The sequence below is a fragment of the Antedon mediterranea genome, chromosome 2, assembly GCF_964355755.1.
Source record: "Antedon mediterranea chromosome 2, ecAntMedi1.1, whole genome shotgun sequence".
Taxonomy (NCBI): Eukaryota; Metazoa; Echinodermata; class Crinoidea; order Comatulida; family Antedonidae; genus Antedon; species Antedon mediterranea.
In genome coordinates this window covers 37,271,831-37,289,674 of record NC_092671.1, presented here as the reverse complement: position 1 = coordinate 37,289,674, position 17,844 = coordinate 37,271,831, and the positions used below count along the sequence as shown (strand labels likewise).

Here is a 17,844-nt window from a genome sequence, read left to right as displayed (position 1 = left end):
CTATAACACATTTGTTGATTGAAATACAAATAAAAGGTTAATATTAAATCCATGGATCTGGTTACGTGATAAATCTATTGGTCTACACAATTTAATCTATAAACTTTGATAACACATTTTGATGACGATGCTTTATTTTATCTTGTTGCTAAGCGGCAAACACAAATACATAAAGCAAGTCTAATCAGAACCAGACTTTTGTTTACCTCTATTTCACAATTACGCAAAAGAGCAAACAACGAAGTTTGTTTTTTGTTAACTCACTACCCTGATTCTCTAAATATATATCAAGATATGTGTACTTTGCAGTGAACTTGGTACCTTGAAGTGTGCAATACACCCTTAACACCTACACACATTCAACTGATCGCAAGTGGATGGTACATATCTCCAGTCTACTGGATGAAAGAATGTTCAATAACAATATTTGAAGGCCAGAAGGTACATTGGCTAATACACAACAGACAATAGGAACACAAGTAGAAGGTTCGTCTGAATATTTACAATCTTTTGAAGTTTACAACATTTTCAAAGTAAGTAATAACTTGTTCTATAATAAAATAAGGTTCTATATACAATGTGTATTATAACACACATGGAAAATATCTTTGTATCCAGCTATGTATTATTTTCTCTCATTGTAATGATTGAAGGTAGTCCCTACTATTGTAGGCCACTCTTCTTAGCTTTGTGTAAACATTTTTATAATTGTATTCGATACGATAGGTTGGGTTATATTTGTGAAATCCGACTTGATATCTACTGCGTGGTGTCGCCATTTACAATACATGAAATTGAATAAAAGTTGTTAGACAATGTGTGACAGTTATGAAGCAAATAACGAATGTTGTATTCGTGACAGCCTCAATTTTTAAAATCATTAAAATTAACCCCATTCAAATCATAAACATTCACTATGTATATATTTGTTTATCTTTGTATTATTATAGCGGTGATGGTTTAGATTTTGTTGTTTTCGTAAATTGACAGAGGTTACTGTTATGTTCGTTGCAGAGATTACTGTTATGTTGGTTGCTTTTCTTTTTAATTGTAGACATTTTTAGAAACCATTTTCTTATTTTCTTTCTTAGCCAACAAAGCCCACATTAGGGTTATGTTGATCATCCTCACACTCTGTCCTTCCTTCTGGAATACATCTTATAGTTTACACTAACTGAAAAAATACTGTATTGTATTTTACAGATGTCTGCTAAAACAGTATTAAAGTTTTTTGACAAAAGAGATCTGGAATGTTCAATCTGTCTACAAAGATTCACAGATCCAAAGGCGCTTAACTGTCTTCACATTTACTGTCTTAACTGCCTGCAAGATTTGATGAGAAGACACGGCAAGATACGATGTCCAAAATGTCGTCAGACGTACGATCTTAAAGATGGTGATTTAAAACATTTGAAGTGCAATGAAACAATCAGTTACCTAGTTGAATACGTTGAGAAGATTGAATCTGAAAAACCAGAAACATGCTCAAGATGTGCGAATCAACCTCAGGACTACTGCTCTGAATGTGAAATGTATATGTGTCGACAATGCATCCAACAGCACAAGATGTTCCCTGCGCTGGCAAACCATTCACTATACACACTGGATACAGACATAGAAGAAAAAAGTGAAGATTCACTAAACTGCCAAAATCACCCGGATAAAAAACTGGAAGATTACTGTCGTACATGTAAACTTCCTGCATGTGAAGATTGCAAACATATTCTCAGTTGTTATAGAAATCAACATAAGGTGATACCAATGGAGACAGCTCTGAATGACATCAACAAAACTGTTACTGAAACTATGAAGACAGCTGAAGGCATTAAGAGAAAACTAAAAGAGAGATTAGATGTTATTACTAAAGAGAGATCAGAGTTTGAATCTAATTTGAAGTTAAGCAGAACAGCGATTGAAATTCACGAGAAGACAATTATCAGAAAGGTGAAGGAAGAAACGAAGATAATGATGGCAAATCTTACACAGATTTATAAAGAACAAAGCAAAGTTATCGATCGTCAAGTTAAAAGTATTGAATTCAAGCTGACACAAGTAAACACGTTGATGGAATCAATCAAGAAAACAATGAATAAACCAACAGAAACAGAAAACCTTGCATCATACCAGACGACTATCACTGTAGTTGAGAATGACGCTGCAGCGGATGAATTGGACAAATCATTTACTAAAACAAGAATTACACTAAAGTTTATTCCATCTCCACATCTGGTTGAGTTGATGAATCACGAAGGTGTTGGTAGACTTATCACTGTTGGTGGTGTACACAATGTTAATAAGGAAGATGAGAACATTTCAGTTACAAAAGGACAGCCATTTAGTGTTAAAGTATCAAGTCTAGCAGAGAGTGATGTTGCTCAATTAACAGCCACACTAAGCAACTCATCAGGTGCGAAATCAGCCACTGAAGTAAAACGCAGAAAGGGACAGTACACCGTAACAGGTAGATGTGATTTGGAAGGAGACTGGCACATGGATATCACTGATGGAGATATGTCACATGTCATAGGTTCACCAGTGAGTATCAAGGTGGAACCTGTTGGACTTGTACATACCATAGATAACATATCAGAGTATAAAGAACATTCGAAAACAAACAAAGTGACAGATGTAGTATTGGATAGTGATGGATGTATGTTAGTGTCAAGTGGCAGTAAAGATCTAATAAAGTTTGATCAATCAGGTGGTTTTGTTTCTAAGATACAAATACCACAAAATGTACAAGTCACTCGCATGCATAAAATAGGCAATGGTACCATGGTATATTGTGACCATTTAGGTAAATGTGTTGTAATGTGTGATAATCAATATCATGAAATCCGAACCTTTGGTAAAAGAGTATTAAAATATCCTGATGGAGTAACAGTAAACCAACAGACCAGGATATTATATATAGCAGACCGTGAATGTCACTGTGTGTTTAAATTCAATATTGATGATGGTAGTCTACTGGGTAAGATAGGTTCTGAAGGTAGAGAAGCAGGTCAAATGAAACAACCAGATGATGTTGCTGTAACAAAGAATGGTCATGTGATTGTTGCTGATCATGATAATAAGAGAATACAAATGTTTGATGCTAATGATAAGCTGATAAAGATTCTTGTAGGCTGTGGTCAAGAAGATGGTAAAGTCTTGGCTCCTTGTGGTATAACCATAGATATGGATGGGAATATGATAGTATCCAGTAATCATAAACTACAACTATTTGATCAAAATGGTAAGTTCATTAAACGAATAGATAACGAAGATGATGGGTTGGATGTTCCAGCAGGGATTGCTGTAATCTCACAAAGACCAAGGAGAGTTGTAGTTGCAAATCATGTACCAAACAATGTAAAATTATTTAATTATTAAATTAACTACAAAACGTTCTTATTATGATACAGGTGATAAGAAGATTAACCAAATTCACACTAGAATCCGACTTGGTTTCAGCTGTCTCAATTCGCATTTATTCTTACATGGACTTCGGGACAATCCAAATTGTACTTGTGGCTTTAATGTTGAGAATCCGCTTCATTTCTTATGTTACTGCCCTAATTATAATACACAAAGAGATATTCTACTTGTAAGCGCTAACTCAATTATTGAGGATATCTTAGCCAAGGATTTTTCTTTAACATTTAATTTTACATTTTTAAGTGAAATTTTTATTTTTGGTTCCGATCTTCTTTCGAATTGTGAAAATGCTTTATTATTTTATTATGTACAACAATTTCTTGTTAATTCTGGAAGATTTAATTGATGTTTCTGTTAGTTGTTTTAAAATGTTGTATTTGTTAATCTGAGGCGCCTTGAAGCTAAGATGGTTCCATCTTGTAAGGCGCCTCTGTGTAATATACTGAATAAAAAAAAAAAAAAAAAAAAAAAAAAAAAAACTACAAAACATAAAAAAATTTATGCATCCAGATAATTGATAAATTTCTGTTAAATGTTCGTAATCAGAACAGACCAGGAACAATCACATTATTAAAGCATGTTTCCACAAACAAAATTATGACCATTTATGTCTTTATTGTTTAAATTGTGTAGTTAAATTTTCTGTTGTTATCTAAATATTTTTGCATATTAATTTTTGTTTAAATATAAAATTAATAAAAAATATTTGTTTTACATTTAACTACGTAAGACACAATCACATGACCTTATTTTAATATAGTGTATACAAATTGGATGTTTAATATTTAATATTTCTACTTTCAATTTTTTATTTTAATCTACACATTAATATCTTTTATTACGTACTGTGTATTCTAATGTGTGGGGGGGGGGGGGTATACATTATCAAATATTATACAGATAACATGATACAGTAACTTTAAGATCTTTAACTTGGAATTGTTGTTTAATTTACACAGGTTTCTTAATTACAGTAGAACCCCTCATTTGTGACCCCCTAAACGGGATACCCCCACTAAGGGGACACTTTCCCGCGAAACGACCGATTGGGTAATAATATGTTTACTATTTTAATACTATTCAGAGGACACAAGTTTCAAGTTTCAAGTTTATTGTTTCACACAATACAATACAATAGAACAGAAACATAAATTAATAAATACAATTGTGTGAGGAGGACGCAATAAGCCAAGGCTTTAAGTTTGGTCCTCCAGATAAGTAATATATTTAATTATTTAATTTAAGTGAGAGAACAAAAACAAACTTCTTTCTTTCGTCAAATTGACAAATAGAATTAAACAAAAAGGCACAGAAAAGAAAAAAAAAACAGTCTTAAGGCAATTGTGAATTACTAATGTTATTGTTGTTATTGCTTTTAGATTGAGCGGTAAGTTGTTCCATACGGTCCATTGTAAATAAAAGATGTTCTTCTAAGTAATATGGTATGCTTTTCGTATATTAGATTTATTGCAGTTGAAGATCTGGTGTTGTAAGAATGATTAAAATTTTGAAAATAGGAGTAAAATTGAGTTGGTAATTTATTATGATTTAGGCGGAACATGAATAAAGCTGTTTGGAGTTTATTTATATCAAATATATTTAAAGTATTGAGAGAATAAAAAAGTGGTTTAGTATGAGATTTTGGAGGTGCTCCCGAACAGATTCTGATAGCCTTTTTTTATAATTTAAAGAGAGAATTAATTTTCGTGTTATCAGAACCTGTCCAGGGGCAGCATCCAGTAAATTTATCTACAGTTGTAGCCCAAGCAACATTGCAGTATGATAAATAGGGTAAAATAAGAGTATTATACAGGGAAAATAAGATGTTTAAAGGAAGTATGTACTTCAATTTACTTAAAATTCCAACGTTTCTCGAGATTATTTTAGTTAAATATGTTATGTGAGGTTTCCAATTTAGTTCCGAGTCAATAGTGACTCCAAGAAATTTTAAGTTTTCTGTTCTCTTTATTTGGTTGCCATTGATATATAATTGCTCTGTTAGCTGTTTGTTACTTTTTTTATTAATATTAAAATAAATATAATTTGTTTTTGAAATATTCAATGATAACTTATTTGCTTTAAACCAAAGAGACACTTTGTTAAGTTCATTATTAATTATAGATACAAGATTATTTTTGTTTTCGTGAGAAATAATAACATTTGTGTCATCTGCAAATAAGATAAAATTAAATAATTTTGAAACATTTGGAAGATCATTAACGTAAATTAAAAAGAGTAGTGGGCCAAGGATTGGGCCAAGGATTGACCCTTGTGGTACCCCACAGGTAACATGCAAGAGTTGAGAATTGGTTGAGTTTATTGATGTATATTGTTGGCGAAATGAATAAAAGTAGTCTTTTAAAAGTAGTAGTGGAAGACCTCTGACACCATAATTCGATAATTTAGAAATAATAATGTTATGATTTATGGTGTCAAATGCTTTTGACAAATCTAAAAAAATACCGATAGTATGGTGCTTGTTTGCAAGTGATTTAGTTATTTTTTCATATAAGTGGAGAAGTGCGAGATCTGTGGAATGTGATTTTCGAAAGCCATATTGATTGTTGTATATAATATTATGTTTTGTGAAAAAAGAAATTAGACGAGCATATATTAGCTTTTCAAATATTTTTGAAAAACATGGAAGTAAAGCAATCGGTCTATAATTTGAAAATTTATGGGGGTCATCTTTTTTAAAAATAGGCACAATTTTGGCAACTTTTAGCGCATTAGGAAATTTCCCAATTTTTATGTTGTTTTATAAAAAATATGTTGGAAGTTTACTTTTTATATTTCTGCCAAGAGCTGAATTTATAGTTTGCCATGTTTTCTTAATATAATTTTTATGTGTGTCAAATTGCTTTTTGTAATGTATACTACGTGCTATTCTTATTAGATTAGTTAATTTGTTTCTATAATCAGTATATTTAGTTTTATCAGTGGCTTTGCCAGATTGTATATATCTTTTATATAGTTTATTTCGTTTGTTTATGGAGTTGATAATGCCATTTTTTATCCATGGTTTGTTTTGCTTGCGAATTTTTTTTTTTTTTTTTACATATTCTAATGTGTTTGTCATAAATGTTCATACATTTAGTGTGAAAAGAATTATAAGCTTTATCCAGGTCATCTGTAATCGAAATTATTTCTGACCAGTCAGTATTTAGTAATTCAATGCCTAGTGATGAAGTGGTAGTGTCATTGATTACTCTTTTAAATATATATTTTTGGTCATTCATTTTATTAGACGGTTTGGATGTATGAGAAATAAAAAATATAGGTAAATGGTCAGTAATGTCACAATACAGTAATCCTGAAAAAATATTTTCATGAAAATTGTTAGAGTAGATATGGTCAATTAACGTAGCAGATGTACGGGTGAGACGCGTGGGTCTGTCTATTACAGAAAATAAATTAGCTGAATATATACAATTTAAAAAAATCTGATGTTAGTGTATGTGAACTGAATTTAAGCAAATCAATATTAAAATCTCCACAAGCATAAAAACTTTTTTTTTTCTGTGTTGATTACATCAAATAATAGTGATATGTTTTCATTAAAAGTTTTTATGGACCTTTCTGGTGGTCGGTATATTACTGAGAAAAAATAATGTTTTGGTTTTAATTCTATTTCAATGCAGATATTTTCAGCTACATTATTAATTAAAGAACTCCAATCATCTCTCATTCTAAAATTAATATCATCCATAATATAAAGACAGACGCCACCAGACACCTCTTTAAAAGGAAACGATAGTTGGTTCTTTAAGGTGTCCCCAAAGGTTCTCTATAATAAGAAGTTACATAATAATATTAATATTGACACTAGTATAATTGCCTTATATACATGTTACTCCAATAATAAGATTATAATGATTTTACTTATTATTATAAAATCTTGACCGAAGAAGACATAGTGGTGACTGTGAATCGCGCTGGTAACAGAAATAAAAACTTGTATAGGCCTCATAATAATTATTATATTACTGTAAATAAAATTAACAATGCTGTATTAAAGTTAAATAAATGATATTTTTGAAAAATGGGAAAATGGATTTGTATTATTATAATTTATGAATTATAGCATAGCAATTGTTAGAAGTTAAGAGCTAATCTCTTCTCAGTCTCCGTTAACCCCATAGAAGAACCAACAAAAACAAACTATCTGTTTAAAACATGTTTATTCTGTGACGGTGCGTCCACACACGCCAACTACCATAAACATATGCACATCGTAAATAACAAACCAACAAAACTAATTACATATCTTCGTTTCAGATGCCAAGGAATGTAAGCAAAATTAAAATTAAATAGCCTTGTATTTTTATACTTTCTGTTGAACCAATTTTATAATGTAAATAATACTATATGCATTTAAAATTAAGTTAAAATATCCTAAGTGACTTTTGTTGAATTAATTATTATATCAGTTTCGTTTCGTTTTCGCTTCGTTTCGTTTATTAACAATTCTCTACACATACACAAAATACACGATGTAACATAATAAAAAGCATGGGTAGAAGCAGGGAGTTGTTGTTGTTTATTTTACAACTCCCTGGTAGAAGGAAGCCTAGATAAGGTTTTTGTTACAAACAAATAAACTTTAAGCCTAACAGTGAAAACCTGTTACATGTTAACGTATAATTTAATGAGCCGAAAGAAAACGTATGCTAACCATATCATCTTTCTAAATCACTCTTAACCTTGGGATAGGCGAAAAACAAAGAATAAAAAACCCCGGAAATGATTGAATCTCTGAAAATTCCTATCCGGCCCCGTGGGGGCGATTATGTTGGTCGGACGGTCGGTCGGTAAACACTAACTCAAATTTGAGCACGCGACTGCAGCCATGTATATGGCCTTGTTTTCTTCTTGTCTTATATGAACTGGAAGATGAGGGACAACCCTGGTTATCCAAATACAACGTTGTTATATATATATGTACATTGCAGTGAACTTGGTACCTTACATTGTGCAATACACCTTTTAACAGACGTATTGTCACAAAATATCCTTCACATATTTCATTTTTTCATTTTTCATTTCTTTATTCGACAACAAGCGGTCCAGGGGTTGCGACAGCGACAGAGCGCCATAACACATTTGTGTCCGCAACCCCTGTAACATACAACTTAATACAATTTTCAACTGATCGCAGAAGATATACACCTATATAGAAAATAACGTTAAAGGGGACCAAAGGTATATTTGGCTAACACACATCAGACGGGAACACAAGTTCGCCTGAATAATTTCAGTCAACATTTAAAAAGAAAGACGTCTGCGACATTTTCAATGCAAGTAATACTTTCTCTACAATCAAAATAAGTGATTGTTGGTAATGCGTGATTGCGCTGTGTATGACTGTGCATGCTCGCAATTTACAATGAATTTGAATTTAAACTTAGTTTAGGTGTGTTATAAAACAAGATTGAAGTTTCAGCTTTTTCAATTGTCATTTCAAATCTAAATAAGTGATTGGTAATGTGTAATTCCGCTGTATATGACTGCGCATGCTTGCCATTTATAAAGAATTTGTACGAACATTACTCATTCAACGAGTTAATTGTTTGTGTAAATTGAACGATTGGAAAAAATGATGACAAAATACTGTAATAAATCATGCACCCAGTAGGAAGAAATATCATTGTTCAAAGGACATAGTTTGAACCAAACATTCATTCATTCAATAATAATAAATCCATGGACATGGTGACGTGATAAATCTATTGGTCTATATAAGTTAATAATAAATCCATGGACCTGGTGACGTGATAAATCTATTGGTCTATACAAGTTAATAATATATCCATGGACCTGGTGACGTGATAAATCTATTGGTCTAAGTTAATAATAAATCCATGGACCTGGTTACGTGATAAATCTATTGGTCTAAGTTAATAATAAATCCATGGACCTGATGACGTGATAAATCTATTGGTCTATATAAGTTAATAATAAATCCATGGACCTGGTGACGTGATAAATCTATTGGTCTAAGTTAATAATAAATCCATGGACCTGGTTACGTGATAAATCTATTGGTCTATACAAGTTAATAATAAATCCATGGACCTGGTTACGTGATAAATCTATTGGTCTATACAAGTTAATAATAAATCCATGGACCTGGTGACGTATAAATCTATTGGTCTAAGTTAATAATAAATCCATGGACCTGGTTACGTGATAAATCTGTTGGTCTATACAAGTTAATAATACATCCATGGACCTGGTTACGTGATAAATCTATTGGTCTATACAAGTTAATAATAAATCCATGGACCTGGTGACGTGATAAATCTATTGGTCTATATAAGTTAATAATAAATCCATGGACCTGGTGACGTATAAATCTATTGGTCTAAGTTAATAATAAATCCATGGACCTGGTTACGTGATAAATCTATTGGTCTATACAAGTTAATAATAAATCCATGGACCTGCTGGTCACATGATAAATCTATTGGTGCTTTTTTTGACTCTAGTTGCTAAGCGTAACTGGCAAACACAAATACATAAAGCAAGTTTAACCAGAACACTGGATTTTCCCAATTTTAATTATAGTTACAAATTGCTCATGAATTCAAATTAAAGGGCCTATTTTTTCCAAGTTAATTTGTGTAAACATTGACAAACCGTATTTAATAATTAAAACGTATTAAAACAATAACATTATAACCCATATTGTCTTTCGAGGACCAGGCACTCATTAACTTTTATTAATAACTTAGGATTAAAATCCGCATAAGAAATTATATAAAGTATAGGCCTATTCATTAAGTTTGAGTCAACTTCTCAAAATGGTCTTTCGTGTGTAAAAATATAACGTTAATATTAAATATATTGTTAACACTATCTTATGTAAACGGACTTTTGTTTACCTCTATTGCACAATTACGTAAAAGAGCAAACAAAGAAGTTTGCTTTTTATTAATTTACTACCCTGATTTTCTAAATACAAATGTTATATTATCAAGATATGTGTACTTTTCAGTGAACTTGGTACCTTGAATTGTGCAATACACCCTTAACAGCAGAGAATAACCTACGCCTACACACATTCAACTGAACACAAGTAGACGGTTCACATCTCCAGTCTACTAGATGAAAGAACGTTCAATAACAATATTTGAAGGCCAGAAGGTACATTGGCTAATACACAACAGACAACAGGAACACAAGTAGAAGGTCCGTCTGAATATTTATAGTTTACAACACTTTCAAAGTAAGGAATAACTTTTTCTATAATAAAAATAAGGTTCTATATACAATTTGTATTAAAACCTATATGGAATATAATTTGTATCCAGCCATGTATTATTTTTTCTCATTTTAACGATTGAAGGTAGGCCCTACTATTGTAGGCCACTATTCTTAGCTATGTGTAAACATTTTTATACGATTGTTGTATTCGATACGATAGGTTGGGTTATATTTGTGACATCCGACTTGATATCTACTGCGTGGTGTCGCCATTTACAATACATGAAATTGAATAAAAGTTGTCAAACAATGTGTGACGACTATAAAGCAAATAACGAATGTTGTATTCGTGACAGAATCATCTTGGCTCCGCCTCAATTTTTAAAATCATTAAAAATTACCCAATTTAACTCATAAACATTGATTATTATATATTTGTTGATCTTTGTATTATTATAGCGATGATGGTTTTAAATTTTTGTTTTCGTAAATTGACAGAGGATACCGTTACCGTACTTTATGTTGGTTGCTCTTCTTTTTAATAGTAGAAATTTTTAAACCATTTTTCTATTTTATTTCCTAAACCATCCATTCAAAGCCAACAATAGGGTTATGTTGATCATCCTCACACTCTTACCTTCCTTCTGGAATACATCTTATAGTATACACTAACTGAAAAAAATATTGTATTTTACAGATGTCTGCTAAAACAGTATTGAAGTTTTTTGACAAAAGAGATCTGGAATGTTCAATCTGTCTACAAAGATTCACAGATCCAAAGGCGCTTAACTGTCTTCACACTTACTGTCTAAGATGTCTGCAAGACTTGATGAGAAGACACGGCAAGATACGATGTCCAAAATGCCGTGAGACGTACGATCTTAAAGATGGTGATTTGAAACATTTGAAGTGCAATGAAACAATCAGTTACCTAGTTGAATACGTTGAGAAGATTGAATATGAAAAACCAGAAGCATGCTCAAGATGTTCGAATCAACCTCAGCACTATTGTTCTGAATGTGAAATGCATATGTGTCGACAATGCATCCAACAGCATAAGATGTTCCCTACGCTGGAGAACCATTCACTATACACACTGAATACGGACATAGAAGAACAAAGTGAAGATTCACAAAACTGCCAAAATCACCCTGATAAAAAACTGGAAGATTACTGTCGTACATGTAAACTTCCTGCATGTGAAGATTGCAAGCATATTGTCCGTTGTTATAGAAATAAACATGAGGTGATCCCAATGAAGATAGCTCTGAATGAGATTAATACAACTGTTACTGAAACTATGAAGACAGCTGAAGGAATTAAGAGAAAACTAAAAGAGAGATTAGATGTTATCACTAAAGACAGATCTGAGTTTGAATCTAATTTGAAGTTAAGCAGAACAGCGATTGAAATTCACGAGAAGACAATTATCAGAAAGGTGAAAGAAGAAACGAAGATAATGATGGCAAATCTTACACAGATTTATAAAGAACAAAGCAAAGATATCGATCGTCAAGTTAAAAGTATTGAATTAAAGCTGACACAAGTAAACACGTTGATTGAATCCATCAAGAAAACAATGAATAAACCAACAGAAACAGAAAACCTTGCATCATACCAGACAACTATCACTGCAGTTGGGAATGACGCTGCAGCAGATGAATTGGATAAATCATTTGCAAAAACAAGAATTACACCAAAGTTTATTCCATCTCCAAAGCTGGTTGAGTTGATGAATCATGAAGGTGTTGGTAGACTTATCACTCTTGGTGGTGTACACAATGTTAATAAAGAAGATGAGAACATTTCAGTCACAAAAGGACAGCCATTTAGTGTGAGAATATCAAGTCTAGCAGAGAGTGATGTTGGTAAATTAACAGCCACACTAAGCAACTCATCAGGTGCGAAATCAGCCACTGAAGTAACACGCAGAAAGGGAGAGTACACAGTAACAGGTAGATGTGATTTGGAAGGAGATTGGCACATGGATATCACTGATGGAGCGTTGTCACATGTTATAGGTTCACCAGTGAGTATCAAAGTGGGACCTATTGGACTTGTACATACCATAGATAACATATCAGAGTATAAAGAGCATAATAAAACGGCAAAGGTGACAGATGTAGTATTAGATACTGATGGATGTATGTTGGTATCAAGCTACAGTAAAGATTTAATAAAATTTGATCAATCAGGTGGTTTTGTTTCTAAGATACAAATGCCACAAAATGTTAAAGTCAATCGCATGCATCAAATAGGCAATGGTGACATGGTGTATAGTGACACAATAGAACATTGTGTTGTAATGTGTGATAATCAATATCATGAAATTCGAACATTTGGTAAAGGAGTATTAAAATATCCAACTGGAGTAACAGTAAACCAAAAGACCAGGATGTTATATGTAGCAGACCATGAATGTCACTGTGTGTTTAAATTCAATATTGATGATGGTAGTCTACTGGGTAAGATAGGTTCTGAAGGTAGTGAAGCAGGTGAAATGAAAAAACCATCAGATGTTGCTGTAACAAATGAGGGTCATTTGATTGTTGCTGATTTTGGAAATCACAGAATACAAATGTTTGATGGCAATGGTAAGCTAATAAAGATCCTTGTAGGCTATGGTAAAGAAGATGGTAAAGTCATGGGTCTTCATGGTATAACCATAGATATGGATGGGAATATGATAGTATCCTGTAATCATAAACTACAACTATTTGATCAAAATGGTAAATTCATTAAACGAATAGATAACAAAGATGATGGATTGGATATTCCATGTGGGATTGCTGTAATTTCACAAAGAACGAGAAGAGTTGTAGTGGCAAACCATGTACCAAATAATGTAAAAATATTTAATTATTAAAATAACATGCATCCAGATAAATTGATAAATTTTTGTTAAATGTTCGTGATCAGATCAGGAACAATCACATTATTAAAGCAAGTGTAGACAAACTAAATTATTACCATTTATGTCTTAATTGTTTAAATTGTTTCGTTAAATATTCTGTTGTTATCTTAATATTTTGGCATATTCATTTTAGTTTAATTATAAAATTAATTAACAATATTTTTTTACATTTAATTACGTAAGACACAATCACATGACCTTACTTTAATATAGTGTATAAAAATTGGATGTTTATTGTTTAATATTTCTACATTCAATTTTTTATTTTAATGTACACATTAATATCTTTTATTACGTACTGTGTATTCTAATGTGGGGGGGGGGGGGGGGTATACATTATCAAAGGTTATACAGATAACATGATACAGTAACTTTAAGACCTGTAACTTGGAATCGTTGTTTAATTTACACAGGTTTTTTAATTACAGTGGAACCCCTTATTTGGGACCCCCTAAACGGGATACCCCCATTAAGGGGACACTTTCCCTCGAAAGGACCGATTGGGTAATAATATGTTTACTATTTTAATACTATTCAGAGGACACCTCTTTAAAAGGGAACGCTTGTTGGTTCTTTAAGGTATCCCCAAGGGTTCTCTATAATAAGAACGCTTGTTGGTTCTTTAAGGTGTCCCCAAAGGTTCTCTATAATAAGAACGCTTGTTGGTTCTTTAAGGTGTCCCCAATGGTTCTCTATAATAAGAACGCTTGTTGGTTCTTTAAGGTGTCCCCAATGGTTCTCTATAATAAGAACGCTTGTTGGTTCTTTAAGGTGTCCCCAAGGGTTCTCTATAATAAGAACGCTTGTTGGTTCTTTAAGGTGTCCCCAAAGGTTCTCTATAATAAGAACGCTTGTTGGTTCTTTAAGGTGTCCCCAAGGGTTCTCTATAATAAGAACGCTTGTTGGTTCTTTAAGGTGTCCCCAAAGGTTCTCTATAATAAGAACGCTTGTTGGTTCTTTAAGATGTCCCCAAAGGTTCTCTATAATAAGAACGCTTGTTGGTTCTTTAAGGTGTCCCCAAGGGTTCTCTATAATAAGAACGCTTGTTGGTTATTTAAGGTGTCCCCAAAGGTTCTCTATAATAAGAACGCTTGTTGGTTATTTAAGGTGTCCCCAAGGGTTCTCTATAATAAGAACGCTTGTTGGTTATTTAAGGTGTCCCCAATGGTTCTCTATAATAAGAACGCTTGTTGGTTATTTAAGGTGTCCCCAAGGGTTCTCTATAATAAGAACGCTTGTTGGTTCTTTAAGGTGTCCCCAAGGGTTCTCTATAATAAGAACGCTTGTTGGTTCTTTAAGGTGTCCCCAAGGGTTCTCTATAATAAGAACGCTTGTTGGTTCTTTAAGGTATCCCCAATGGTTCTCTATAATAAGAACGCTTGTTGGTTCTTTAAGGTGTCCCCAAGGGTTCTCTATAATAAGAACGCTTGTTGGTTCTTTAAGGTGTCCCCAATGGTTCTCTATAATAAGAACGCTTGTTGGTTATTTAAGGTGTCCCCAATGGTTCTCTATAATAAGAACGCTTGTTGGTTATTTAAGGTGTCCCCAAGGGTTCTCTATAATAAGAACGCTTGTTGGTTCTTTAAGGTGTCCCCAAGGTTTCTCTATAATAAGAACGCTTGTTGGTTCTTTAAGGTGTCCCCAAGGGTTCTCTATAATAAGAACGCTTGTTGGTTCTTTAAGGTATCCCCAATGGTTCTCTATAATAAGAACGCTTGTTGGTTCTTTAAGGTGTCCCCAAGGGTTCTCTATAATAAGAACGCTTGTTGGTTCTTTAAGGTGTCCCCAATGGTTCTCTATAATAAGAACGCTTGTTGGTTCTTTAAGGTGTCCCCAATGGTTCTCTATAATAAGAACGCTTGTTGGTTCTTTAAGGTGTCCCCAATGGTTCTCTATAATAAGAACGCTTGTTGGTTCTTTAAGGTGTCCCCAATGGTTCTCTATAATAAGAACGCTTGTTGGTTCTTTAAGGTGTCCCCAATGGTTCTCTATAATAAGAACGCTTGTTGGTTATTTAAGGTGTCCCCAATGGTTCTCTATAATAAGAACGCTTGTTGGTTCTTTAAGGTGTCCCCAATGGTTCTCTATAATAAGAACGCTTGTTGGTTCTTTAAGGTGTCCCCAATGGTTCTCTATAATAAGAACGCTTGTTGGTTCTTTAAGGTGTCCCCAATGGTTCTCTATAATAAGAACGCTTGTTGGTTCTTTAAGGTGTCCCCAATGGTTCTCTATAATAAGAACGCTTGTTGGTTCTTTAAGGTGTCCCCAATGGTTCTCTATAATAAGAACGCTTGTTGGTTCTTTAAGGTGTCCCCAATGGTTCTCTATAATAAGAACGCTTGTTGGTTCTTTAAGGTGTCCCCAATGGTTCTCTATAATAAGAACGCTTGTTGGTTCTTTAAGGTGTCCCCAATGGTTCTCTATAATAAGAACGCTTGTTGGTTCTTTAAGGTGTCCCCAACGGTTCTCTATAATAAGTTATATAATAATATTAATATTGACACTAGTATAATTGTCTTATATACATGTTACTCCAATAATAAGATTATAATTATTTTACTTATTATTATAAAATCTTGACAGAAGAAGACATAGTGGTGACTGTGAATCGCGCTGGTAACAGAAATAAAAACTTGTATAGGCCTCATAATAATTATTATATTACTGTAAATAAAATTAACAATGCTGTATTAAAGTAAAATAAATGATATTATAAAAAATGAGAAAAGGGATTTGTATTATTATATGGATTATAGCAATTGTTAAAAGTAAAGAGCTATTTCATGTACAATGCAACTTTTAGATTATCGACTTAGTAACTATAAGATGATGAAAACGTAATATAATTTTGTTGTTATCCTTTTAAATGTCAGGTTTAATAGACTGCCAGATTCAGTATTCTACTGTCTGCCTTATCTTTATTAATGTTATCACTTTTATGGTACAATGATTAAACAATATGAATAAGCAAACAAAATGTTTTTCAAAGTCTTACCAACAATTTATTGAACAAACTAATATCTTGCTAATCTTCAACAAAATATTTTCGTGAATGTTTTCACATATATAAAACAATTTTCTGCTTTTCATTCAAAGTTTTTTTAATTTTCAAAAAAAGGACACAAAACAAAACAAAAATTAAAATGGAAATTCGTTTTGCTTGGCATATAAATTAAGACAATAAAATAACAAAGAAAAATACATCAAATTGCAAAAGACAATTTTAAAATACTATTTAGGCCTATGTTAAAATATTGTTAAAAACAATTAAAATGCAGATTACAAAAACGTCATAGGCTCTGTAATATACTGTTAAAACGATTAAAATTCAAAATAAAAATAAATTAATGAACGTGCCTTTTTTTTATTTATCTAATTGTTTTTTTTTTCTTCTTGCCTAATATACTGGAAGATGAGGGCGTGTATCAATGTTTATCTCTGTTGCGCATGTGTGTCAACATAATACGAGCGATATGTATACTCAACTCGAGCGATGTCAACATTTATTTTAATAATAACAGTATAATAAATCAATTAGCAATTATATATATATATATATATATATATATATTTTTAGTAATATAATAATGATAATATATTCGCTTAAAACTTGAAAATATTAATAATACTGATAATAAATAGATAATAACATTAACTCCATCATATAGGTTAAGTATTGTTCGATATGTAAGATTACCTTGTTTTTACTAATTTCATTTTACTTGTATAATTCGCTTCTTAGTTAAGACTTAAATGTTATTTTTTGATACTTTTCTTTTTGTTTTTACATTGCCTTATAAACGTGTGCCGCTGATACAAAAGCGTTCGTTCAATAAATTTATCCTATCCTTACATAACACGAGCGATGTGTAAACTCAAGTCGAGCGATGTCAACATAACACGAGCGATGTGTAAACTCAACTCGAGCGTTGTCAACATAACACGAGATATGTAAACTCAACTCGAACTAATTGGTACTTAACAGGGGAATCCCTTAACATCAGGAAATAACTGATCGGAAGTAGACTGTTCACATTTCCAGTCTACTAGGCTAGATAAAAGAACGTTCAATTTGAAGGCCAGAAGGTACATTGGCTAATACACAACAGACAGCAGGAACACAAGTAGAAGGTTCGTCTGAATATTTACAGTCTTTTGAAGTTTACAACATTTTCAAAGTAAGTAATAACTTTTTCTATAATAAAAATAAGGTTTAAATCTGAAAAAAATATAAGAAATATGTAAATCTGCAGGTATACTGTATATGCTCAACCAGATTAAGGAAGAAAATATGTAAATGAGATACC

General features: G+C 32.3%; 1 protein-coding gene across 1 annotated transcript; it reads left to right on the top strand.

Moving 5' to 3' along the window:
• The first annotated feature begins 1,203 nt into the window (after positions 1–1,203).
• On the top strand, positions 1,204–4,041 carry LOC140039435 (tripartite motif-containing protein 2-like). Its single transcript, XM_072085036.1, has 2 exons — positions 1,204–3,351; positions 3,964–4,041. Exons 1-2 carry the CDS (start codon positions 1,204–1,206, stop codon positions 4,039–4,041), a joined length of 2,226 nt encoding a protein of 741 aa, XP_071941137.1.
• Positions 4,042–17,844: the final 13,803 nt, after the last annotated feature.